The sequence below is a fragment of the Eufriesea mexicana genome, unplaced genomic scaffold (genome assembly GCF_001483705.2).
Source record: "Eufriesea mexicana isolate 0111107269 unplaced genomic scaffold, ASM148370v2 scaffold2143, whole genome shotgun sequence".
In the NCBI taxonomy this organism is placed as follows: Eukaryota; Metazoa; Arthropoda; class Insecta; order Hymenoptera; family Apidae; genus Eufriesea; species Eufriesea mexicana.
In genome coordinates this window covers 791,117-817,733 of record NW_016910297.1, presented here as the reverse complement: position 1 = coordinate 817,733, position 26,617 = coordinate 791,117, and the positions used below count along the sequence as shown (strand labels likewise).

Below are 26,617 nucleotides of genomic sequence, written 5' to 3'. Positions count from 1 at the left end.
AGGAATGCACCAGGTGCAGCCGCCGTTAGGCTGCATTTCCAGCCATTCCGCGTGCACGCGCTGGAAGAATTATGCAGCCGGCGATGATCCAGTGCACTTACGAGCAAGTGCAGCCTGGTATCGACGATGCTGCCGCTGCACGTGCACTATACACCTCTGTAATGTACGAGACAGCCGCTGAATTCCAGATCACCGTCCATAAATCGATAAACCAGACCTTCAGCCCCCGAGTAGGCTAGAGCCCAGTGCAGCAATAATAAAGCGCAAAAGTGCGGCATCACGTTGCGTTTTATTCGATAACGAGCATGCTTTGGGTTCTTTCGAGGATTCAAAAGAATCCTGGTCCCTGTTCCATGCAGAGATCGATTATTTTTCGATGAAATTATCCGGGACTGAAGAATACTCGATCCAGCGAGACGTCTAATCTTTGGACGTGCACTCCCGACGGAATTCCGGATGTTTTCAGACGAACGGAATTTCGTTGAACGAGAGATGGATTTCCGTGGTAGTGGTCGAAAGACGCGAGGATACACGCGATATTACGACACGTCGGAGGGCAGGAACAAAAGGCCGGGGTAAAGAGTCTCGAGGTGACTTCGAGGATGCCCCTAAAAATTGAACCGGAGCGTACGTCACGGAAACATCCCCGCGATTTATCATCGTTCCCTCTTTCGACAGTCCTGAATACGCTCATACGTTCGCCAGAGGATTGTGCAGGATGGCTGCAACGCGCGTTATATTCTTCTTATTTTCCGGCTTATGAATTCGCGATCCTTCGAGGATCCGGCCCGGCGAAGAGATTAATCTCTCTCGGGAAGGAGAGAGGGAAACGAAGCTTATTTTCGGTTTTGGTAATAGGGCCAAGAAAGGGAGAGTCGCAGGGCCGTTTCCCTGATAAACGACTTGCCACAGCCAACCGACACCCTGTGCGGGCTTCTGCGCAGTTCAAGCCAATACCTGGACGATATTCGGTTTAACGGGAAACAGCGAAGCCAGTAACACCTGCCCTGTCACTTTGTGCCAGCCTGTTCCTTGCTTTCGGATACGGCAGCGTAAGCCGAAAGTGGCGGACGTCGATCGAGTTTACCCTCTGCATGCTGTTGTCGATTCGAAATTGAAATTTTAGGCTGCAGCCAGGCCATACGTGGACGGCCGTGTCCTCCTTTTCCCATACTCTCTTCCCTTTTCCATTTTTTCCTCTTCGTTTTTCCCAACTTTGTCCACTGGATATTGGAAACGGGCGTTCCTTGCCGTGATATTGGATTATTTTCAAAGTCGCCACCGTCCCGCCCCCTATTCTTTTCAATATGAAATTTTAACTCCTTTTCCGAGGGTCGGCGCTTTCGATCATGCGCTAGCACCGACTCACGTCCTCTGACCCAAACCACAACGAAACCACCACCTCGAATCGATCACAAAGTCGCTCGATTCCTATCACGTATCATCGGGCGCGCAGCGCAATCAGGGTCGAACAATCAAGCTACACCGAAGTTCCCCGTTCCCCCCAACACCTGGATCCCCCCCCCCCCCCCCTCGAAACTGTGGCCAACTATTAACCGGTCGGCCTTTGCTTTCAGTATAGAGTGAATTACAAGATCACCTCGTTCTCTTACACGACCATCTTCGCCCAGGCGTCCGGCTTCAAGCTGGTATGGGAGCTTCCAAGCGGCACCACTGCCACCAGGATCGGCAGGTCCATCTACGACGTTCACCGAGCGGCGGAGCTCGTCTACGAGAGGTAATAAATAGTTTAATAGACCGTGAATAATGCAGGGGATGGTACCGATCCGTGTCTGCCGGCATGGAAGTCGTGCAGCCCGGCAAATTGCCCCGTGCGCCGCCAACGATCCACGCCGGGCCAAGGGTTCGCCGAAAAGGGATGCTTCTGGCCGTTCTGTCGACGGTTTCCGGCCTAGGTCACGGATCGGCCAATGCCGCAGCGCGACCGATTTCCGCAGTTCGTCCCTTTGCTCTCGCTTCCTTTCTTCCTCTCCGTTTCCTCCCTCGTTCGTCCCTTCGATTCTCTTCGCGTCCGACGAGGTCCATAGGTCCATCGATCCCTCGACTCCAACAGCCAGGCGAGTTACAACAATACCGGACCCTATTCTTACGTCCCCCCTGTCACGATTCTTCACGGTTAGGCAATAGAAGGATGTTTGACGAATGTTACAGCCACGGATTCGACGGGAGAGCTTGTCTGCTGAAGAACATCTGTCAGGCGATGGACTACGTGAGCCAGAGAGACGGGGTGATCGCAAAGATATTCAAACTGCTGGCCGGGTAAGCGGAAAGATGCCGATCTAGAGCGGACGACGCGTTAATCGACGCGTTAATTTCAGATCGTACGCGACCAACGGTTCATCCGTGGCTCCACTCTACTGCGACGTCCACGTCAGGAGCTGTCCTCTCGAGTTGATCGACATCGACAGTTTCATGGATCCGTGAAATCTTTACGAATCGTAGCTAAGATCGAATATCCTGTACGAAGAAATTAAAATCTTTCTCCGATCGAATCGGAATTCGTCCAGCAATTTCCACTCCAGACAGAACCGAATAGATCCCTCTTGATATGCTTGCTCCTTCGGTCGACGTCACCAGCGTGGTGTGCGAGACGTACGAGCGGATTTCTCGCTGATTTCCGGCTCGGAGGTGACGAAAGCCCGCTGACACGCGGCGACAGAGCAGTTATAATTGCGTGCATGTCAGAGGCCGGCGGCCACGCGTTAACGAAAAGCATTAATTTAGAATGCTCTGCGGTTTTCTTGCCACGGGGTGGCGAGGGCCCCGGTGAAGGGGTTAGGTGTGTCATGCTCGCGCGCGCAACTCCCATATGCAATTAACAGACGCTCGTTCCGCCGCTATGGCCCGCGAAATGAGGAAATAAGTGTCGTCCCGGTGAAAAAGAGCTCTATCCCTGCCGTTCCGCTTCTCGCGCGGCCGTCCACTTTTTCCAGAAGGGCAACATTCTGCCCGGCGAAGACAGTATGAATTAATATAAGCGTGTATTTAAAAGTACAATGAGCGGGCCGAGTCTCTCCGCGTTTCGTTTGCACTGTGCCTGGCCTATATTTTAAGCAATCCCTGCCTGTCTTGGACGTCCCGTTCTGAACGTGGTTCTGATTGTCGTCGCAGTTTCGAATAAAATCTGCTGCCACGCGGACGTGGCTGTAGCCTTGTTTATAATAACGAGCAGGATAATACGAGTTTTTGCGAGGCAAAAAGTTAATGGGAGAGACACGAGAGGATGAGCAGCGCGGGAGGGAGGGAATAGCTTCTCTAACCCAATTTTTTAAACGAAAACTTCGTCCCGCTTCTTTCTAACCTCTTCCACGCTCGCGTACGTACGTGCACATTGGTAGGTACTTGTTCAATTTACTACTGCAATGACGTAATTTACTCAGTTTCTTCTATAGCTTCTAGAATACGTGAATTCTTAACCAGTCAGCTGTGGCGATCTCCTTTTCGAGCACGCGTCTATACTTGTCGCGAGAATCAAGCTATGGCAGGTATAGTTATCAAACACAGAATAAATGAGGGTAAAATATTGGATCAGAAAGACGGCTTTATTGTGTAAAATGAACAATTTTATTACTAATATTTACTAATATTTAAATTCACTTAGCACAAACTTGTACTACGTACATAATAAACGAGAAACTCAGGAAAAATCAAGCATGACGGACCATCCTTCAAGGAACCGTATCATAAATCAGGCTCAGACTTTAGCTCTGGGCTAATTGCTTTTCGACTTTTCCTTTCACGCATTTCACACTAACATCTGAAAAACATTATCGCGATACATGTATAAATTGGTTGTACAAAACATCTCAAATTATTTATACATTTTACTTATTTGTTTTATTTCGTCTTAATCTCCAAGGATTCTAAACATAATAAAATTTGCGAATATATTTTAATTTTTGCTAAAATTACAATTTAAATAGCAAACGTCTTGACACAAAATACTGCCATTTCTCCATGACGGATACAGTCGTCAAACACAGCTGACTGGTCAACAAATTCTGCTCCAAGGAATTGTCCAAAAGACCTGCTTCAAAGCAGTCTCTTAACCTTATATTCTACTATAATTCCAGAACACACGGAAATTCTGAATTCTTTTAATTAAAGAAAGAAATTGCACTAATGACGTATCTGTCATTTTTCAGGAACCCCATGCCAACGGACGTCCGGTAACAAGGCGTAACTGGGTTGATCTAAATCGTCTAAACGAATCGATTATCGCTGATACCCAAAATCCTCCGTTCGAATCAACGGCCCAGACATTCGGCTGGTTCATTAGAGCGATCTCGGTGATCTCGAAGCAGGCTCGAGGACTCGGCAACGAAGAGGACCGGAGCGTGGCGTGGCCATTTCGTTTGCCGAAGGAATTGTCGGCGCGTGGTTTGCCGGCTGATTAGACCCGTGGAAAAACACGGGAGGCACGTTGTTCCCGTTAGCCGACGCTGGAAAGTGTTGCCCGTTTGCTCGAGAAACCTGTCGGTCAGTGTGGAGGGCATTCCGGCCGAGTTAAAATCGCTCGCGGACACGCTCTCGTCTGGTTCATTCGAGTTCGTCGCGGAGGGGAGCCTCGCGTTCGAGTTCCGTTCCACACTTTCCCTTTCGACGCGGTGCCGAGCGTCTCGAAGCGGAACGCATGAGAGCGGAAAGTCGCGTCGCGGCCGCGCCGAAGGGATGCCGGGCATCCGAGGTCTTTTCTTCGCCCTCGCGTGCCTCCATTTCCTCGCCATCTGCGCCGCGGACACCGCCATCGACGCACCCAGGTCCCTGTCCAGGAAGAAGAGGTACCTGATCTTCCCCGAGGGCAGCAATCTGCAGGTAAGACTCGTTACTGCTCCCTTAACCCTTACAGCTCTCACATATATGCGTTTGGCGAAAGTCATCCGTGTAGCCTAAGGCCGCATTTATGTGTTTTCTCTAAGTCATGGGCTTGGACTAAGGGCGCATATATGCGTTTGTCGATTTTTTCAATCAATATGCGGTTATTTTCGTGTAAAATTAATACAGGGGCACTCGTTAGTAATTTGCCTTCCTTAGGCAGCGGTTGGGCAATATTAGGGTCATAAAAATCCCCGGGAATTTCCGAAACGGAAATCCCATTTTCCCATTTTCGACTCAGTTAGCAGTATGGTCTTGTGAATGCAAGAACCTCACGGTCCCGCTCGCGTCTATGTATTGATAATTGTTTTGAAATTTCCCACGCACAATTGAATTATTGACTTCCGTTATATTTATTAAATTTAGTTTTCTAGTTTATTGTTTTCTATTTTATTACACAAATTTTAGTTTATTTTAAATTTCAATGTTAATAATAAAGAATTAATACTAAAAAATAACGCTCTTGAATCATTTAATCTCGTGCGAAAGAATTACTATAACTTATTACGATTTGCGCTTAGTATAGTTCATCGACAGAGTTCAGTCTAGCGAAAAAGTATTCCGTCCACAGCGATCGTCAGCGATGGCTGCGCGTCGTCCGTACGGACCACATAGGCCGCGAGTATTCAGCACTCTAAGGGTTAAGTATGGCAGCATGATATTACAGAAAGAATCAATTGGGTAGACAATTTTATATGACATTGCACAAACTTTAGCTTTAATGTGATAATCGGAAGAAGGGAATTTATCTCCAGAAATGTTCTTAATAGATATGTTTCTCTCTTTGCGTTGCTTAATTTCTATTATTTTACAGCTATTTTATTTTTGTTTAATTGCAATTAATTTGTACTTAAATTTAGTCTAGAAATATTATAGGACTTGTGCGCGTGGCGTGACTAGGGCATAAGACCACCGTCTGTGACAATGCCCTTTTGTCTAGATATGACTGTAAAGCGCGTGAGAACGCTTGGACCCTTCCCTGAAAATACAGGATAATAAACAGCGGTTTTGGGTTTGGCTCGAGCGTTCATAGGATACAGTTCTTTGACAGTTCTTTGAGAGGAGTTCTGAGGATGGAGTTCATTGGGAAGAGTTCGTTGAGAGATAGTCAGTGTGAAAGGTCATAGCGTTTAGAATAAGTCTTAAATTAATTCACAATAAATTATACCTTTTTATTATCTACCACCGTCGTTTTGCTGCCACATAAACAATTCCTACAATATTAGTGGTAAGAGAAAGACGAGTAGATATATATATAGTTATATTTTTGTTACAGTAGGAGTCAACGTTAATTTTGCTAAAGGCAGGTACAGGTTTGTAGTAACTGCAGAGATGAAAAGTCCAAGTAGTTCTGGTATTAATTTTTCCCCGGATGTAGTTTATTATTTACGACGAACGGAGAATCAACGTTTCCTTTCTGTTCTCTAGTTGGTCTTCTGTCTGACGGTGGGAACCTATGCCAAGGAGAACGACGCTGTGATGGGACTGACGGCGGCCCTGGCCTGGGAGCTGCCGAGCAAAGTAGACTCGAAGATATCGGAGTTGCTCCATCGAAGGAGCAGAAGCGTCGTGTTCCCGAAAATAGAGGCTTTGCTGCAATCGTAAGTAAGCCAATTTACCGCGAGTTTCTTTCGAGTTTCGGTGTTTCCCTCGATTCACCGAACATCGTCCTTGTCTGTTTCATTCGGGGGTACTTTAAGGTAGATCGAATCTCGCTTCCCTTCTATTTCGCAAAATTCTTTCTCACCTCGCAGACACCGCAGGGCCTCCGCCTGTTCGTTGCGTCGGTTACCATTATTATCGACTCGTACTACTCGCGGGCGCGGAATTCCTCCAAATTAGCCAGGAAACAGAGTGTTGAACCGCTAGAAGCGGAAGGTGGTGACACGGAAGCTCAAGGATTCCCAGCCTTTCCCGCTTTCCTCTGCTCTTTTTGTTTTCATCCGGCGAAAGCTCGATTCCCATTCGTCCCCGAAGCGTGACGTAACATGCAAATGGAGCCCTTTTTCCTCGGCCGGCACATGCAAATGCGTGGCAGGCGCAGGAATTTTCATGCGGAACGTGCGAGAATAACGAAACAGAAAGACGCCTGGTTTGATTCCGTCCCGTTATATAACGCATTCCCTTTCTTTCGCGTATTCGTATTTACATCACGCCGCCGTCAACATATTAGACTTTCCGATATTAAAGTAAGAGACGCCGGGTAATAGGTTGAATTATTCAAAGGACCGTAAAGCCGTGAAATATTCCGGTACTTGAACGTACAGCATCGGAAGAAAGGCCCGCGATATCGCGGAAACGTTCACCGTTCTCCACTCGTGTCTCTACCCTGTTACAGCCGCAGCACGATACTTGTCCTTTGATACATCGTTTTACGAACAGACGTTCGCGAGTGGTCCTCCGAGCATCTATCACCTCCTAGGAACGTAATCCTCGGCGTAGGAATTTAATTAACGCCATTAGAGCGACCAGAGGACTCGATTGACATTCCTCTACGCGGCTTCTCCAGAACTCCGTGTCAGTCTTACCGCTCTATTACCAGAAACACCGATTCCACTCGTCCTCTAGTAGATACCTCGAACCTCTCGCGACAGATCAAGTGTTTCAGTCGAAGGTTTGTCCACAGAACGGGTCTGGATGGACGAGCTTGCGTGATGAAAGCACTCTGCGAGACTGCTCGGAGAGACCCCTCGGATCTTGGCAAGGGGACCCTGGTCCAGGAATTGCTACACGCCATTTTTACGTGAGTACTACGCTATCCTTCTATACACCATTGGTATATAGAAGGTAGTAACCGAGTATCAGAAATTCGCTCGAGTTCTCGCATGATGCCGAAAAAACAGGATCACTCCTCCGTATCGGAACTGCCGTTCATATTCATAATTGCATCAATAGCAAATGCGACGTATGAATGCGAAACGAGGCGGCGTATAGTAATTACATCGTTAATATTCATCGAAGTATTTACGTTAATATTAAACGAGGCATCGGATCGCGAAAAAGGGTCGGATATCCGTATGTGCAGCCGGTAATAACACGATCAGCGGACAAGGCACAGCGAGTAGGCCAATTCGAGCAGTTAGTCGATCGCTGCGACCATGAAACTAAAGCGTATGGCGGGCCAACGTAATCAATTAAACGGATTAATCAACCGAAACGATCGAATCGCGACTGCTGGATCCACGTAACCGGTTAACCACCGTTTGGCGAACCGATTTAGTTGCAACGAATAAATCATCGCGTCGCGTCACGTCATAATCGATCGCCTTCCTTATAAAACATTAACCCCCGACCTATTCCGTTCGTGGGAATCGGGGATGGTCCACGAGGCATTCACGGGAGCAGAAGAATCGTCTGGCCAGGTAACCAGCGCCGGAAGCACGAGATCATGGCTCCGTTCGGCCAGGCAATCTCGCCTCGTCGGTTTCATTCGGCCACCTTAAAGTCCTCCTTTTCCTTTTCCAGACTGCCCAGGGACGGCGGGCGTTTCGAGCGATCGGAGGATCAAGCTTACGAGCACGCGTACGGGAGCGGGGAGAATTGCGGCCAGCTCTATCCGACCTGCCGCCACTCCATTTACGAGCTCGAGTTCTGAGGCCAAAGCACCGGGATTGGACGCATTCGTATGCGTGTGCAAACGTTGACCGCGTTTCACGGCGGACGTGCCGCCCTCGAAGTTTTCCTGGCCGCTCGCCCGTTCCACGCCGATTTTTCAGCCTGTACCCCGCCGCGCCGCATAATCTTCCGTCCCCGGCTCGGAACCCGCTCCGCATCGTCGTGCTGCCAACTTGCGTGGATCTTCGTATTTCAACCCCCATCCGCGCCGTTACACAGGATCTTCTCTGTGTATGAAGACTTTAGCTGGGTTACCAAGTATTCTCGGGGTGGTTTGAGGATGTTAGGGGAAAAAATTCAACACGTGCGACGTGATGAGGAAATATCTGGGCTAGGGAGGTAATAGGTTTTGGGCAATTGGCAGTTGGACTTTGGATGACCGTGGTCCAGGGTGTAATTTCAGATGGTTATTTTATTTACGATAGGTAAGCCTCGAAAGAGCAATTGGTCTTGCTTGGGGTACTGCGCGTGTCACCCTTAACGCTGGCGGAAATAATTCCCAGGGGTTGATAAGGTTATTGCAAAGTGCGTCGGAGAATTAATTTCTCTTGTCAATGTTGCAAATTAAAATGAAATTCGTTTGGGGTGAAATATTGCTTATGGGAAATTTTCAGGCTCGGGGAGGGGATTTTTAAATTGGAATTGATCTAGCTAGAGAATACTTAATCCTTAAAAATTGGCACTCGTAATTCGGTGGTTGTGGCACAAGATATTGGGGAATCGATTCGTTCTGTAGCCTAAGTAAATAATTGCAAATTAAGTATGAAATTTTATATTCTCGGTAGGTTTTAAGGGTTAAAGGATTTTTAAATCTCGTTAAGGATCTGTAAAATTTATTCGTCGAGGAGATTGTAAAAGAAAACGCTTGCGATGGAAAATCTGCAATATCGATATGCTTCAAAGCGAAACGCCGATGATCCCTTGTCCCCATGGTTTTAATGGAATCGAGATTTTCCCCCGTGCTCCATTTCTCTTCCCCCTCAAGCATCGCGCGCGTTTCGATGTGGCGATTTCACGGCTGGATTTCAAAGATTTCACGGTCGACCTTTCGCCAGCCGTATATTTCATCGGGCGTCGGCGTACCGCGGCTAGCGTCGGCGTCGCCGTCGGCGTCGCGTAATTCATTTTGCATTAACAAAATGGTCAACCGAGTGGCCGCGGATTTATAGTTCATTTCGGCAGAGTGCTATACTGGCGGGCGCAGGCCTCTGCCCTTTTGTAGCCGGGAAGAGAGAAAGGAAATCAGTGAAAAAGGAAGGAAAACAGCGGCGGAATGAAAAAGAAGGTGAAATATCACCGGTGTTATTCAAATGTCCAATATTTAACCAGCAAATATGGCGTATTCGCGTTGTTTAATTAATACATTAACGCACGTTGCAACGAACTTGGCGTGGTACGTCGGTTTGAATGAAAAACGGAGGGGAAAGGAAATAAAAATCCAAATTTCTACTCGATTTTCTCGAATGCAAAGTCACGTTGCAATTTGTGAATCTTTTTGACGTTACGACGTCAAAATAGAATAGGCGGAATATCATAGCGAGCAAAAATCGAGGATACCCCAACGGCCGTAAGAACGGTGGGAAACAATTAAACGCATCCGCGGCTGTTTATTAACGTATTAACCTTCCAATTATGCAATTTCGAATGTTCCTGCCATCCACACGAACGTGTGCGCTTTAATGGAGAATCCGGAATGGCGGTTTATTTTTAGTATTAATTAAAACGTTGTAATATCGGCCAACAGATCATGATTCCCGTATCATTGGGCAAATGTAGGCCAGTAGAATCGGTATGATTATGCAAATGCATTCACTGCAAGAATCAAGATAGAATTCCGGCGAAAACCTGGTCTCTGTTGTACCCTTTACGATTCAATGAGGGAAAGGTTCGGATAAACCTGTATTCACGAGGAAAGATGGATAAAAGTCGCGTCTCCGACTAACGCGAAGACTCCTCGTTACCGATGTTTAGTTCCCTCCACGATTCAGGAACAGGATATTCGAAATATTTCGAAACACATCAGCGAAAGCGATCTTGTGTCGTGTAACTCAAAATAAAGTTTCAGCCCTGACTACAAATTCTATCCTTCTTTCCTATCAGAAGATTTCTCGTGTCCACTCGCGAGAAGCTCTCAAGAAGATTGGATCAAGAGAACGATCCTACTGAAAAACCGTCCTCGAAATTATTTTCCAAGATCTCTGACTGTTTACGAAGAATGTCAAACTTATATACTAACTACATTAACGCTGAAGTCTCGGATTTTTGATTAAGAATTCTTCATTCGATTTGGTCACTCGATTTCGCGACTTCTCCCGCGATACGGATAAAACTTAACTTCTCCAAGATTCTGTATCGACGATAAGGAACGAAAAACGATACTTCGAGTTCAAGTAACTCTTGGAAATTGAAAAATAGGACAAAGAAAAATTAAATTACGAAGATAGCAGACGTCCAATGATGTTTTATTACAACGAGGGTGTAGAGGGTGAAAGGGGCATATATATCGGTTGCAATTAACAGGGATCCGCGATCGATACGAGTCGTGGATAATTCTGAAAAATTAAGAACGGTGCACGGAGGTATGACGGTAAACCCCGTCGGTGGAGGAGGGGGCGTGCGGGGCGAAGGGGGTGAAGATTTATCGCGGCCGGGAAAAATCCGCAATTCCGCGCAGTCCCGATGCCGGGCGATTCCAATTATATTTTTGGCCGGCTGGTCCAACGCGAAATTCCACGACCCTCTCGGCCCGAAAAGGGCCACCGATCTCCATCGTTCTAATTACTCGGGAGGCGCGCGGAATGATCATCCGCTCGATCTTTCCTCCATTTCTATTAATCCCTGCCGCGGATCCCATCGCGTAATTCATTTCGCCTCGCCTACGTTGCTGGCCTCGCGCGAGTCCCGCTATTTATGCGGCCTGCTTCGACGAAAATCCATTTGCGTTACTTATTCATCGCGGCCCGCTCTTGTGCGCCGATGTCGATTAATATTTGACGGGGACGCTCTCTAATTTTTTCGCTTCTCGCAACCCTCGCCGGGAATATGGGTCGCCGGCGTCTTCCGAGGGAACAGCGTCGCCCCCTACGCCGTAGGATTTACGGTTTCAATGACCGCGCAGAGGACGAGGAGGAGGACGGAAAATTCTTGGATCTCGCGACGGAAGCCAGGAGAGATGATATTTTAGATGAGAGCCACTTGATCTTCGATTCCGCGGGGTTAATGGTACTTTGGATCATATTGTTCTTCCATCGTGGCCTTCGAGAAAGCTCCCGGCCAAGTTTCGGGTATCGTGAAACTTTCCACGAGCAGGTGCTTTTTTCGGGATCTGACCGGCCAGCGATACGCCTGATAGAGATTAATCTCTCGTTAAGTGCCGAAGAAGAACCCTCCAAGAAGGTTCCTTTTGTAATTCGAGTAAAATCGGTACCCTGCCGGAACCCTGTCCACGGTTGACGCGCGAGCTCGCCGGAACTCGTATTCTCAGACGCACCGATCCCGTCTGATCGTAAAAAGCGTATCCCAGGATAGTAAGAACGAGCACGATCGAGCAGGTACATTTTAACGGCTAATTTAAGGCGACTTAACGACACCGCCTTAAACTGCCTCGCTAAACGGCCGAGGAACGGTCTAACCACTATTACCCGTCATTATATCATCCAGCATTTCGAGTCACTTAACGTGTCCGTTGGATAGAAAAAGACGTTCACCGAATCTCGCTACGTTGACCGTAGCAATTTCTCACTGCTCGATGGACCATCGATCGCGATGTGTCTCCTGTTTCTTATCCTGTGGATCGAATTCTGGTGCAGCAACGTCGCGTCCTCGACGGAGCCAACGGAGGACAGGGGCCTGGGACGATCGAAAAGAGAATTCGCGGAGAAGTACCTGGTGTTTCCCGAAGGCAGTAACGTTCAAGTGAGTCCTACTCGCCCGAGAAACTCGCGAGCGTCCTCGAACATCGCCACTTCCCTTTAATTACACCGTGGAAAACTTGCTTATAACGCTGGATCGCGGGAGTCGCGCATGCACGTCTGTCCTCGGCCGCGTCTTAACTGGATAACTTGGCCGGAAGTTGCGCTGCAAACGACGCCTCCGATAGTTTCTAATAAGCGACCTGGCCTGGCTACGTTTCGGTCGCGCGAGTCCTCTGCCGTCGTCGTGCTCGGAGCTCTCCCATGGAAAATTCAAGCGCTAAAAGGAGCTGAAAGGGGCTCCTCGGCGAGCGTTCGTAATTGGGTGAGATGAATTGTTGATGGGACCGGAAATTCGAATCCAACCCGGTGTTTTAGAATCAATAGACTCCCGCGCGATGCCCTGACTCTGACTGGCTGGACTATTTTTCGCGAACGACACTTTGCCCTCAGCATCGACTTTGCCCTCAGCATCAAACCCCGTCGCCTTCGATTCATCCGAGCACTCGGACGATGTCTCTTCCAATCTCGCAATTGCCATCCGCGTCTTTTCACCCTGCCATTTCACTTTTCCACCCCCGCCGATCTAGCTTCCGCGTCTTACTGCTAAACAAGTCGGAAAATTTCGAAGAGTCGAACCTTGCGCCAGACATAAGAATTCCTAACCGTACTTTAGTTCTTTAGTCCTCCGCAAGGAAACCACGAGGTAGACCTTGCACGTATTTCCCGTGAGCGGTTTCCCGACCGATCTGAAACGTTCGATCGTGCGCAGCTGGTGTACTGCATGACCATCAGCACCTACGCGAAGCCTGCGGGACTGTTCACGATCGGACTGACGGCTGGCCAGGCTTGGCAGCTGCCCTCGAAGAGCACGCTGTCGGGCAAGCTCGGGGATTATCATCGTCGAAGCAGAAGGCAGCTGTATCGCAAGATGGAGCTGCTTTTGGGAAGGTGAGTGGCGAGTAAAAAGGAATAGAACGAAGGAAAAGAAACGCGGATCTACTTTCGTACTCTGTCCATCTGTCTTGCCAACTAGGCATTCCCTATTCGAGCCCATATTCTCGCGCGATGAAGAATTCCGAGCAAGTTTGCCGATCGTTTCGCCGCGCCATCTCGAACGTTTCCTGAATCCACGAAGGGATCAAAGAGCGGCGAAACGTGGAACCCTTTGCAAGCCCGAGGGCCCGGCTTCCCGCCTGATTCGTCGAAACGTGACAATTCCTTCTCGAGAATTTTTTAACGGATCCTTTCGAGGCTCCTCTTGGACGGTCGGACGGTCAGAGGGTTTGGGTGCGAGGAATTTCCAGCGACGGATATATTCGCGAGTTCTCCTTTGACTATCGTCGAAGAGGGACACCCTGGACGTTACCATGCCGATTGTTAACGCGTTGGAAATTTCGAAGCGGCTTTGGATTCTTTCCATCGGAAACGGGTCGAGCAGCGTTGGATCTTAACGAAGTTAGCCGGCACGGTTTCTATGCGCTTTTACTCTCCCCGCGGTCACTTAGAGAGCAATTCGGATATCGCGCACTCTTCCAGAACTCGGCACCGTTCCACGGAATTAAATCTTCGACTATACGCGACCGTGGAAGATATCGAGAACGCGATTAAGTCGGCCGCGAGCTTCAAAGAGAATCCCGGCAAAGGGCCCATGCATTTACAATTAACCGGATCATCTAAAACGATGCAGGTCGCCTCCCTCTCGTCTTATCGCAAAAAGGCGAAGGTATCGATCCGTTCGAGGTTGAAATATTTCTCTGGTTTTGGTTCACGCGAGCACAGTGACGCGGAGTAAAAGGTCTTCCTCGGCGAGATCGACTTGCCGAGTGGCACAAAAGCGAATCCGTCCCGAAGTTTCGAACAGCTCGAGAAAGAATAATTCCGCGGCGCTAATAGCGGCCCAATTATTTTATTCCTCTTTAACCGGAACTTTTCGTAAAAGCTTTCGAGCATTTGCTCCGGCGGTTACGATTCCAGGCTTCCGGCGGCGAGCCCTGTCCAATAGGAGTTACGCCTGTTTCGTCCGCGTCGCGGCCAGCTTGCTCTCGAGGGTGGAATAATTTTTATCGAACGCGGTCTTCAACCCCGAAGCCTGGAATCGTTACGATCGCGAGGAGCGTAAAGCGGAATATTTACGCGTTGTTCCGTATTCACCGTCCCCGTTCCGGCGTTTCTCTAACGAGAGAATCGTTGTGGAGGAGCGGGCAATTTCCACGCGAGCTGCTCGCCGGAAACCGGTTTTGCCTGCCGCGGTATTGTCTCGCCCCGGAGAAAGAAAAGTCTCTGTTCCAGCGGCGTTCGAAGGGTTCGCGGCATTGTTCCATCGCCCCGAGGGCCTCTTCGTTTTCGGCCGCGGCTCGAGAGGCGTTCCGGATGCAAAACAATTCCACGGTCTCGAATTTTTACCGTCGATGGAACCTTGCCCTCTCCGCGGCCACTTGCCCGATTCTCGCCGGATAATCGCGGGAAACGACAACGAAGGGCCAGAGGAGGGTTAAGTGGCGAGCTCTCGAACCTCCTGGCCCGCTTTTCCCGTCGTCCTCCCGGCGTGTACAAACGTTGACCCACGAAAATGGCGGAAGGCGATCGCGGAACGCTAACCGATAGACCCTGTGCCTTTCAGCTCGCCTCAAAGCTCGCTATTTCCCTTCTCCTCTCGCCCTCCCTCGCCCTTGTTTCATCTCGCGCACCGTTTCGGCTCTTTGGCAGCGTCCAGAAGAAGCTGGCGTGCGGAACAAAGCTCGACGCTGCCGAATCGAGCTCTCGTCGCTTGCTTCTCTGTCGGGGCTACGGGATGAGAGCAGAGAGAGAGAGAGGAAGAGAGAAAGGGTGGTGAAAGGGCCGCAGCTTTTCGCGAGACCGGCGCGATTGTGCGGTTCTGAATCGCGTTAACGATAAAGCGGCTCCTCTCGCTCCGGTTCCAGCCACGCCTCGAGATTTCGACGGCCGAGCGGACGAACGGAGCATCATAGAGCTGGCCCGCTTTGTTTCCCCGCGAATAACGCCGCCTTGGACGCGTGATCGCGCGAGAAACCGTGACGTCTCGAGCGCGTGCTTCAACTTCACAGCGGATCTTGAGAGAAGCTTTCGATGATGGATTCGGTCATCGTAAGGAAGTCGTAGAACCTCGTGAAGGCTTCTTCGTACTTCCTGGTTTGTTCCAACGTGCTTCTTAAATGGGAAGAGATCAGACGAGGTTTACGTCCTCTTACAAACGTAAACTAGTTAGTCGAGATTTTCATCTCTTTCGAGATGATACAAGAGTGAATATGTTTACAGCGTTGGTTTGGTGTTTTGAATGTGCCTGCTCTCCTGTCTTCGCGTGTTTTATAAGTTCGGGTATTGCTGTCATTGGTCGTCAAGGCGTCTTGGTGGCGAGTGCATTAGCGGTATGGAGTTCGGTAGTTCTTGGTGGAGGTGGAAGTGGAAGTTTAAATAAATTGTCAATTTGTTTCTCGGTCCTAGGGCAATTTTAATCTCTTATAGGGTTAACTCGGATAGTATTGTAGCGACCACCATTCTCACTCTCGCCACTAGATGGATTCCGACTTTGAGAACCTTCTTGCAAGTCCTCGGAAAGCCTTCGATTCCTATACGTATAACTTCCAATATTATCCCGGTCTAAGGTAGGGCCTGTTAGGGTAGGCTTACTGATGACGAAACGCATTCCTTCATTTTTCTTTTCGTCCCTTCCAGCTACACCACCATAAGAGGATACCTGCGACTGGTCGATATCCATAATCCTTGGGGGAGGACCCCCTACAGTATTTTCGGAGGTCCAGGTGTCCCCGAGTCGTATAGGACGCTGGTCGCAAAGGAATACACCGCGTCCCTTCGACTCGGGTCTTCGGTCTTTAAGGGTGAATGTGGAAAATAGGAATATGAGATACTACGGGCCTTTCCGTGGAGGCGAAGGTTTAAATACATTTGGCTAATTGCCCGTTAGTTATGGCGGGTTTGCAATTCCTACTGAGACTGGCTCGGAGGGTGCTATAGGAGGTCGGGTATCCGCTAGTCGTAAGACGCTGGTCGTAAAGAAGTAAACCATTGTCTCCTCGACTCGGGTCTTTTGTCTTCGGAGGGTGAATGTAGGGAATGGTTCGGGTCTTTCGATGCAGGTAAAGTTTCAGGAGGATGCGATTAATTGTCTGTCTATGGAAAATTTGCAAACCTTTATTGAGGATAAGATCATAAAGTGATAATTGAGGTGGCGTAAGGGTCCGCGAGTTTAGGAATGAACACTTTTAGAAACGTCGTGCATTTATATTCGTACGCAAAGTCGTCCTGCACCCTGTCCGCCATCTTGTGGCTGTTGGTAAACAACGCGGATCGCTGGGAAAGGGTGCATTACTCGGACGCGTAACTCGAAAGGCGTTACCGATCGATTAAAACAGCCATCGAGAGTACTCGCGCGTGCTGGTGGTCGGGCATAGCGTGCTGCTTGCATAAATATCTTCGATTGCCCGATATTGGTATCCATTTGTCAATTCGCTGCATCGGGGTCCGCGCGACGCGTCGCGTCGCGACACCGACAAATGGCAGTCAAGATTAATTTTTATATTTATGCTCGTTTCATTTACTCCCCGCGTTGTTCCGAAATCGATTCCTCGTTGCTCGCCTCGTTACCGGTCCGATCGTTCCGCGCCTATCCCGGACAATAAATGCGCGTCGCGATTCGGTGGAATCGGCAAACCGTCAGCGGAAATGCATCATGGACTCCCCGTGGAAATATTCTCGTTCGCTTCCACCATTGGAATTATTTCGCGCGGAATTCCACGGATCGAGACAGGTTGCTCTACGTGTCGGCGAATTTTCTCGATCGCTCGAGTTAGGTCGTCCTCCATTGTTCTTGGCCTGGCTGCGGCTTCTTAACCGGATGTACGCGTAGCTCCCAGCAAGTTTTGCTAGTCGGTAACACGGGCAAACGGCAACATCGGCTGTTCTAATTTTAATAGCAGCCACGGAGTTTAGAATATACGGCACGATGATTATAGAAGGAGACGTTCCCTACGAGCATCATCGTTTATGGTCGGAGCTACTGGCGACGCGGAATAAACACGGTCTTGAATATCAAGGAAAACTCGTATTTTCGTATTTTTAAGCCCTCTACGAGTAAATATCTTTCCTCTTTCTTTTAACTCGTACGAGTGTCGCGTTAAATGTACATATTGCGATGGAGGGATTAGGGAATACGCGAAGGCGACTTTAAAGATTTACTCGGTTTACATGTTCTACAAAGTGTCAAAGAGGCGTAGAAACATCGAGGGCGGGATTTCCATTAATTTTACGTCCTTGCTCGATGATCTTCTCGACGTCTCTTTTGAAGGATTAACGAAATATTGCTTCTCACGCAAAACTATCCACATTCTCGAATTTATTTCGATTCGAGTAGTATACAATTTGATACACGCGGACTTGATAATTTCTCCAAAATTCTTCCACGCGTCCTGCAAGATTCGCGGCAAATTCCAGCGCGGTGACTGCGCGGTGGATTATCCAAATCTTAATAGCACGGGCCAGGGTGCTCTATAATTGCCGGTATTTGCTCGTGGAGTAACGGGGACTGCGACGATGGGGCGAGGTTAGCTGGAAAGGGCGGAGAGAGCGCTTGTAAACGTTCCCCGGTTTACACCGAGCCACTTCGTGCTCGGCCAGTATCAAGGCACGATAGTATTATCGCGAACTTAATGAATAGATCGCCGACACACGGACAGCCGAGCGACGATAACGAGCCTGATAATGATAAACGATCCGCGTGCACCTTTAGCCACCCCTTGACCATCCCTTAACCACCCTTTAACCGCTATTGTTCTATCTCGCAGCCGGGGCAAGGATGGAAGAGCCTGCATCTTGAAGGCGATCTGCAACGCTGCTAGAAGGAGCCGAAGAGAGATTGGGAATCGGCCTTTCTTCCAGGAGATCCTGCACGCCGTCTTCGAGTGAGTACCCTAACCTAATTCGCAATTAATCTCGATCTCGGTTTTGGGTACGATACGACGAGTTAAAAGAACGAATATTTACGATCAAAGACGAATAGAGTAACAAAGGTACGTCGATTGGAAGATGAATTCGTACGATACGAGGTTAGAAGAATTTTCTGGTCGACCGTGGATCAAAAGATCGTATACGGCGAACAGCGATCGCTAGGAAGATTGATCGAGGGAATATCGAACAGCGGAATGACGGACGAATGGAAAACGCTGATTAATCAAGTGTTCATCGATGCGGGGGAAAGTGAAGACGCCGAGAAGGTGACGACCAGAGTGTGCACCGTTGAATGGTTAAACGATGATTAGCAAAAAGATTGATTAAGGAGGAATATCGAGAAGCTCGTAAATAAGGGACGGTGGGGATGGTCGAAACGAGAAGCGTTGATTAATCGAGCGTTGATCGATAGGGGAGAGAACTGGGCGGACCAACCCTAAACGGAATATAATTTTTCTTAACCGTACTCGGTCTAACGGGAATAAAGCGAAGGGTGACGATAAAGAATGGTAAAAAAATGAAAAAAAGTCAAGGAAGAAAGCCGGGGAAAAAGGGGATGACGGATGCATCCGCCATCAAAGTGTCGTCGCGTCCACGTCTTTCGAGAAGTCGTCCTCGAGAAGGCAGCTCGGAGCTGCTGGCAGGGGTGGCGGTCGCGTTACACTTTTTCGATAACACGTTGAATTTATTCATGACATCCGGTGTGACGTTTAACGTCGTCGAGCCGGCGCATCGGCGAAAAGTTCGAAAGCCCGTCGAGACCACTCGCGGGATTCCCTTCGACAACTTTTCCCGTCGCTCCGTTTTAATAATCGTTATGAAGTTTCCGGCGCGGCAAGAAGCCGCGGGCTCTCTTGCAAGGGCTCTTCCACAGGCTTTTCCACAGGCTCTTCCGCGGGCCGCACCCGGAAGCTTGTTGTTCCATCCGGAAGACGCTCCAGTTGCTCCTCGATAATTACCAGCCCGACGGTACGCGTGCGAAACGTTCGAACTTTTCCACGATAATTCCCGCCGTTTCGATTAGTTTCGAATTCCACGCGAACTGAAAGCGCTGGTAAAAGTCTAATTTCCAGTATACAATTTTCGTTTCGACTTCGTTCCGGCAACTTCCCCTTCGTGATTACGCGAATGCTTTGCGGAATGTTTACCCTCTCTCGGCGGGATACCCTCTTCGCTACCTTTAATAATTACCTTGCTCGCTGCGCGATCATTCAGCCGAGTTCCACCGTTTCAGATTGCCAGCCAGCTACCACGAGGCTGATCCAATGACCGACTACGAGAGAGCTTACTACCTGAAAGAGAATTGCAACGAGGCGCAATACGGATGCCCGGACATGTTCTGAGGGACCACGATCCTTCTTAATTTACCGAATATGCATGACCGACACCGCCGTGTCCGGTGTGCTTCTCCGAGACCCGAGACCTGCGTTTCATATGGTACCAGTACCTATGAAGATTCGCATTTCATGACCCGGAAGACAATGGAAGATTGCTGTCTCTCGTTACGATTTCCCAAACTCGTACATTGTTAAGTGTCGCGAGTGGTAAATAAATTATACCCGTTAAATCGTTCCTCGAAATTTCAACTAATGGCATTCGAACGAAACACGCTACTCGATGACTGAGCAATTTTCTTCGAAATTTTTATTTCCACAGTCAAAACGCTAGAAAGGATATCGCGGGGGACTAAATAAAAATGGAAAACACCGTGTCAAATTTTATCAGAATTTATTACGCACGAGGGGGGTTGTGCAGAGAGTTCCAGGCCTAGTCCAATCGTCGTGGTCCGCGAGTCATGGGGGGTGGTCGTAAGACACGAACCAGGCCCCCATTGACTCGGGACTCTTGACGTGGCTACGAGTGAAAAAGTGTCTTTCTTCATCGCCAGCAGGGATGCGTCCCTACGCACTTAACATTTCTTTTTCTTTCCTTTTTCCCTCTCGAAAATTCCACTTTATCGTTTTAACGAGATCCATTCGCAGCTTCGGGCCGCACTCGGAAGTCTCGTGGGTCACACGTCTGGCGAATTCTTTCCGAGGATCGGTCGATATCTAACGCAACACCCGTCCATCGGCAGAAATTCCAGAAGTCGGTGTTGCTCGGGCAAATGGTTATCGGTGGATTCATTAGTCCTAGGACAACAGCTCGCGCAGGCTGGAATAATACCTCGACGCGTGTTCGAGCGCGCATCCTTCGGGGGATTGCAGGGTTTCGGTATTTTGCTTGCATACACGCGTACCTCGCGTGTTTGCGCGTGCACACACTCCAGGTAACGCAATTTTGCCTTTGAGAACACTGCAGAGGCTTGCCGAGGCTTCGTTAATGCCGTCTCGCGACACGATTCCCGACCCGCGATCGGAAACGTCTTGCCGTGACGATCGATCTCGCCGTGTCTCGCGGCGTCTGCCCTTTGACGACGAGGGACGATCGGGATCGATCGAAATTTATTTTCCCGCGGGCCAGACGGTCCCGGTGTTGCAGACGTTTTGCTGTCTCCATTGTAACGAGCTTGTAAATTCTCGTGCACCGGGCGAGATTGGAACAGGGACGTTTGGAGGGGGTGGGAAGAGCGATGAGAGTTTAACCCTTTGCGCTATAATTGTTTTCCTAGCTTGTTCTCGGCCAACTCTGATTTAATTCCGCTGCTTTTGATATCACGTGTTAGGTACGAAGTAGTTTCTCGCAGTTATTTAAAGTTTTAGTAACGAAACGAATGTTTTATTGTTTATGAAGAATGTGCAATATCGGAATACGAATATTTAGTTTATTATTGCGTAGTTTGCCAAGTACAGGTTTTATTTTAATAATAGGAATAATAATCTCTTCTTTTATCGGAGGAATATAGGGTCTACGCGAACCGATATTTGACAGAACAAAATGAACAGAATTAGCAAGAAAATAATAGTGAAATAACGTAACTTTGATACACGGAAAATACATTTTTATTCAATTATCTCTGACACCAAACGACTCACAAATTATTTTCGCGAGGATTCTTCGAGGCTTCTCCACTCAGGACTCTATTTCTGTCATCAGGGCTCCTGTTTTTATGCCCTTTGCAAAGCTCGATGACGTGATTTTATCAGTCGCTAATTGGCCGATATTATTCACGCGCTCACTCTCGAACCCTAAAAATAATTATAATATAAATATCGTACCAGGAAAGCTGCGTTGATTCTCTCTCGCGCTCGCCGGATCGTTGGAAAATTACAAGTTGCGCAGAGTGGAAGTTAGTGTAAACGGACTACTAATAGGGACAAGTAGATAATGGTCTATTTGTGATTAACGGTCCAGGCGATAAAGTAATAAACTCGATGTATTTATGAGTCGTGGTGCCTGGGGGGTTAGAAAGCGCGTGTTAAACACTAGAGTCACCTGAACCTCGCGTCGCTGCTGTGCCACTGGTGTTATAACTTTATTGCCACTACCTGTCTAATTATTAAGCATGGAATTTGTCACGTCGCGTCGGCCATTTTCGCAAAGCGATCGACCTTACGAATTCTCGACGCTGAGGTTTTCCTTCAACAACCGCCTGCCGCGGTTTCCAGTTCCTAGGAATTTGAAATTCACATTCGAGGAATGCGATGGTCGCGAAGAATCCCCGCGGGGGTGAGGTCGATCTTCATCCACGGGATCGGGCTATTCTTAAATTTCGCAAATCTCCGGAAATATATTCAACGACGACGTCCCGTGTTATCCAATCTCCAAGAATCCTGACCGCTTCTCGTGGCTTCCGTACGCCGGGTAATTTCACTTCGGGGGGCCCCCTCCCCGACCGTCCGCCCCTGTTCCTTTTTTCGCCCCGTCGCGGAGTCCCCGGACGAGTGATTTATCCGATGTCCGAGGCGAGCCGATTTTCCCGACCCTGGTCCGCCCGATGGCCCTTAATTAAACGGGTCGCTGCATTTTAAACGAGCACGGGGAATCCCCGAAATTACAGCCGGCCAATACTTTCGCGAATAAATGAATCCCTGATGCCTGGACGGACCGTCGTCTTCGCGAAAGGCTCGTAATCACGGACCAACGCTTTCCAGTGTTAATTACCCGGCGATTTCGAACACGTGCGCTACCTTTATTGTTGTCAGTCGCTGAAATGATCCTGTAACTGTAACGATCACGCGGAGAATCATCATTGCACCTGGTTACAGCTTCTACGGGGGAGAATCTTTCGGTATTTCCTTAATATCGCTAATGGCAGCAATGGCAATAATGGCAATAACGCGGCGATAGCGACTACGCTGCTCCTTGCGTGTCATCGGATATAACGAATAAGGGGGGAAAATAAATATCGGGTGGTCCTTGTTTGAGTATACGCGGATTTTGGTAATCGCGACACATTGGCATAGTCAGACGGTGTGCGACGAAAGAGGAGAGATTCCTATGTAAACACGCGAGGGTTCGACTCGTGTTAGTCAAGAAGCAGCTATGCGAGGAGAAACATATAAATATAACTATTAAGAAAGACTGTGTTCGAATTTATTAACGGAACAGTAACCTAAATCCAACAGTCCTCGAAGCAACACCGAATTCCGCGTATTCTTTTACGCAACTTCCAATGTTTTCCTAGCCTCGGTATCGCCCTGTATAAACCTAGTCAGGACCTCGAGGAAATTCACGGAACAGACATATGGCGAAGGCAAACCGGGATCACGTAACGAGGGGCAGCCAGACAGGCCCGATAACAGGAAGTACAAACACGCGTGGTCGAGTGAGGCGTGATCGCAGCGTGGCGAGGCAGTACTCGAGCGACGCGACGCGGGTCGACGTAACCGCGAAAGATGTTGCTGGCTTGCTTGAAAAACTTCCTCGGCCGGCTGCTCCCTGGAGAGATCTGAGCTCGTCCGCGCCGCGAAACGGCTGATTTCAGCCGGTGCCATTCCAAGAAATGAGGGCCCCGTGGCTGGTGCTGATTCTCGCCGAGATCCTCGGGCTGGTCCTCGGGGACCACGCGTGTCACCGTAATGACACCGACTTGGCCGGCTGCGGTCAGAGATCGCAGAAGATCCTGTCCAGACGTAGGCGACTGGCTTTTCCGAAGGGCAGCACGTTCGTGGTAAGTGTTGGCAGTTCGCTTCGGATCGAGTGTCGCCGCGGGACCGGTGGAAAGTGCGTTTTCGACGGAATACGAAACGAGTACTCGGGGTTGCGAAGCTCGGGGTCCAGGATAATCGCGTGGTTCACGGGTGAAAGAAGCGTGGATCGATCTTCTCGCCATGGACCGTCTTCGAATCGTCCCACTGCGGGTCTCCGAACCGATGGTTTTAATGGAAGCGATCGTGTTCCTGCTCCTGACCAGTTTCTTTCTTTCCATCCAGATGACGATGTCCCTCGTGCAACCGATCCAGGTCAAACTGCCCAGCAATTGGAACCTCGTCTTCGAGTTCGACGTGATCTGGCCGATACTGCAGGAGAACTTGCGCAAGAAGCTGCCCATGAAGAGACGGTGGATGGTGAAACGACGCCATCGGCGCGAGTTGTACGCCACTCTCGAGACGGCGTTGGATAGGTATGACCTCTTTTTATTCCTCGTCTTCGGGGCGCGTTTCGAAGCGGAAGGTAATTCTTTTCAGCCGGAATTTGCCGGGGAGACAGTGCGTCCTGAGGACGATCTGCGAGGCGAGGACGATGTTGAGCCCTCCTGGCGTGTCGTTCGTGGAGGACGCCATTCGATTGGTATTAAGGTACGCCTTGCTGAAACGTTCCGTAATGTCTCCTCAGCATCTGCTCGCGAGCTTCAAGATTTTTGTTCTTCTTGTTTCAGCAACGTCGAGGACGTGGTGGACGTCGATTCCTACGACGTTGCTTACAGGACCGAGATGCCCTGCGACGTTGCGTATCAATGTCCTGTTTCTTTCTTGAAGCTGTTGCTGTTTAACCTGTACACCCATGATCTAGGCTGACAATAAATTGCTATATCCGCGAAGAGTCGCGTGTCTTCGAAACCCAACGACCGAGACATCTCCATCCACGCTTCCATCAGTTGATCCATCAGACCTGACCCAATCAGGGGAAGCACCGAGCATTCCATTTCCCATGGAATCGTCTGGAAAGCAAGGGCAGGGGTAGAAGGGACGTAAGAGTGAGGCTAATCGCGCCACGCCCACTGTAGGAATCCTTTCGAGCCAATTAATCAAAGGCAAAGCCTCTTTCTCCGTTCCGTGATCGATGCAGAAACGTTCCGAGACGTTCCAGACAAGCGATCCGGGGACTAAATTATCCGAATTCGCCTAAATCCCCGCGCTGTCATCGACGAAGTTCCGCTCTATCCCTCGGGCAGCCAGAGTCTCTGGAGCCGCACACGTCGCGTAAATCAGCAACGGCTCGAGCCGAGAAGCGGTTAATACACATTCGACGTGTACTCGGCTGATACTCGTGGCACGAAACCGGTTCAAGCGGCTGCGACACGGCGTCGCGACGCACGTGTCGCGTCCCAGCTGCCTCTGACGAGACCCGGTGCGACCACCGAGACGCGATCGACGCTCGTGTCTCCGATTATTACCACCGCGTTTGCTCCACAGTTTCGACATCATACTCTCGCGCGACTTCCTCTAAAGGTAGATTAGAAGCGTTGCGTTAACACGGCCTGACATTTCACGCTGTTTCTACGAGTTTTCATTCAAGAACGACCCTCGGATTTTAAATAAAATAAAATTTGACGATTTGGATTTATTCCTACACGGCTGAGAATTGACGATAGTTGGTACTCACAAGGAGAGTGCAAGTCCTTCGGGTCGTAGATTTAGTTGAAACTCTGCAGATTTAGTCATTTAATTCGAGAAATTGTACCATTATAAGGGCAACTACTCCATAGTTTTTGAGATATTTACGATTAAGGCTTTATTATCCTTAACTAGAGATTTCTTCCGAATAGTTATCGATAGTTATCAAGTGGTACTGTAGCCTAACGGCAATATCCAAAAATTGACACCAGCCTGGGAATTTTCGTACATCGCCACGAGGCTGCAACGCTTGACAAATATTCGAAATAAATCAGTAATTAAGGCAATAATAAAATTCTAATCATAAATATTTCGAAAAATATTGAGTAGTTGCCTTTCTAAAGGATGTCTAAATCTACAAACCTGCAAAGTTCCAACTAAATCTGTAACTCTAAGGACTTGCACTCTCCCTATCAGATGATCATCGCAGGAGCAACAAAATTCTCGACGTTCGATTTTGCAAAAGTTTCGCGACAGAATCTACAGCGTAGTCTTTCGAGTACTCGAAGTTTGGAATTCCTCGTGAACGAAACGGTGCCCAGTTCGCCAGTTCTAGCCGACGATATCAGCGTCCCCTGTCCGTGCATCGATTGTCTCTTACACCGTGTGCGGCTAATGGCGGCCGAGGCGCTGATCGATCCCTTGGAAATTCGTGGCACGGGAGCCAATTTTTCCCCGCCATGGCGAACGCTAATTTTTCTCAAGTTTCTCCTTAAACTCTTCCACTGTCTTCTCGTCGCGCGGAACTTCGGAACGAGTCCCGACGGGCTTCTTTCCACCGCTACGCGACCCAATTTTCCAGCCTCCAAGCGTCTCTATCGACAGCTCCGAGGAACTGTTCTCCACCTTCTCTCCCTTCCGCGGAGCGTTTATTTTCCGCCGAGCTCCATATCGCGATCTCCGAATCGGAACGATCAATACACCGGGTCGAATTAGCCCGCAGGTGGTAATCGGACCGGGTCTGTTTGACGTCGCGGTTCGGACGAGCGTGCAAAGTCGAGCAAATTATCGTTTCGATCGGATTACCGCGCTAACGAGGAACGCCGAACCTGCTTTTTGTCACGGCTCCCTTCCCCGATCAGCGTTTGTTAAATTCGTTCGTTTTCGCGTGTGAGTACAGTGACGCTCAAACTGCATATCTCGACTTCCCGAGCTTCTCTCTCTCTCGCCCTAGTCGAAAGTTCGAGCTTTAGGGGTCCTTTGTAATCGACTCGTGGAACCAACGGAGAGGGTGTCGCGGAGGGGTGAGGGTGAAAAGCAGAGGAAGTTTTTTTCCGAAATTTCTAACGTCACGCTCCGGGAGCTTCACTATTCCAGCATCTCGAAGAAGTACCATTCGGGAGCTTTCCATAAATCGCAGACGTGACGCGATTCCGAAGTTCCTGGCGATAACTAACCATACCGGTGAACAGTGAAACGTAGCCAAGGCTCCTCGTGGTTCGAGAGGTCAACGCGCGGGATAAATCCAGCATCGGGTAATTTCTGAGGGAA

At 49.1% G+C, this 26,617-nt stretch overlaps 4 protein-coding genes across 4 annotated transcripts in view; all 4 read left to right on the top strand.

Annotated features, from left to right (window-relative positions):
* The window catches only part of LOC108549785 (uncharacterized), a 4,891-nt gene extending 2,446 nt beyond the window's left edge, over nt 1–2,445 (top strand). The window contains exons 2-4 of the mRNA XM_017903302.1: nt 1,578–1,738; nt 2,173–2,280; nt 2,340–2,445. Of these exons, the coding sequence (XP_017758791.1) occupies nt 1,578–1,738; nt 2,173–2,280; nt 2,340–2,445 (375 nt within the window). The remainder of the gene's footprint in view (nt 1–1,577; nt 1,739–2,172; nt 2,281–2,339) is intronic.
* Nucleotides 2,446–4,692: 2,247 nt separating this feature from the next.
* On the top strand, nt 4,693–8,491 carry LOC108549826 (uncharacterized). The gene is made up of 4 exons (XM_017903362.1): nt 4,693–4,836; nt 6,325–6,497; nt 7,523–7,639; nt 8,362–8,491. The coding sequence occupies exons 1-4, from the start codon at nt 4,693–4,695 to the stop codon at nt 8,489–8,491; spliced, it is 564 nt and encodes a 187-aa protein (XP_017758851.1).
* Nucleotides 8,492–12,276: 3,785 nt separating this feature from the next.
* Nucleotides 12,277–19,750, top strand: LOC108549824 (uncharacterized). The gene is made up of 4 exons (XM_017903361.1): nt 12,277–12,426; nt 13,195–13,373; nt 18,245–18,361; nt 19,642–19,750. The coding sequence occupies exons 1-4, from the start codon at nt 12,277–12,279 to the stop codon at nt 19,748–19,750; spliced, it is 555 nt and encodes a 184-aa protein (XP_017758850.1).
* A 3,542-nt stretch (nt 19,751–23,292) lies between these two features.
* Nucleotides 23,293–24,322, top strand: LOC108549823 (uncharacterized). Its single transcript, XM_017903360.1, has 4 exons — nt 23,293–23,460; nt 23,723–23,913; nt 23,978–24,088; nt 24,169–24,322. The coding sequence occupies exons 1-4, from the start codon at nt 23,293–23,295 to the stop codon at nt 24,305–24,307; spliced, it is 609 nt and encodes a 202-aa protein (XP_017758849.1). The 3' UTR covers nt 24,308–24,322.
* The last annotated feature ends 2,295 nt before the right edge of the window (nt 24,323–26,617 follow it).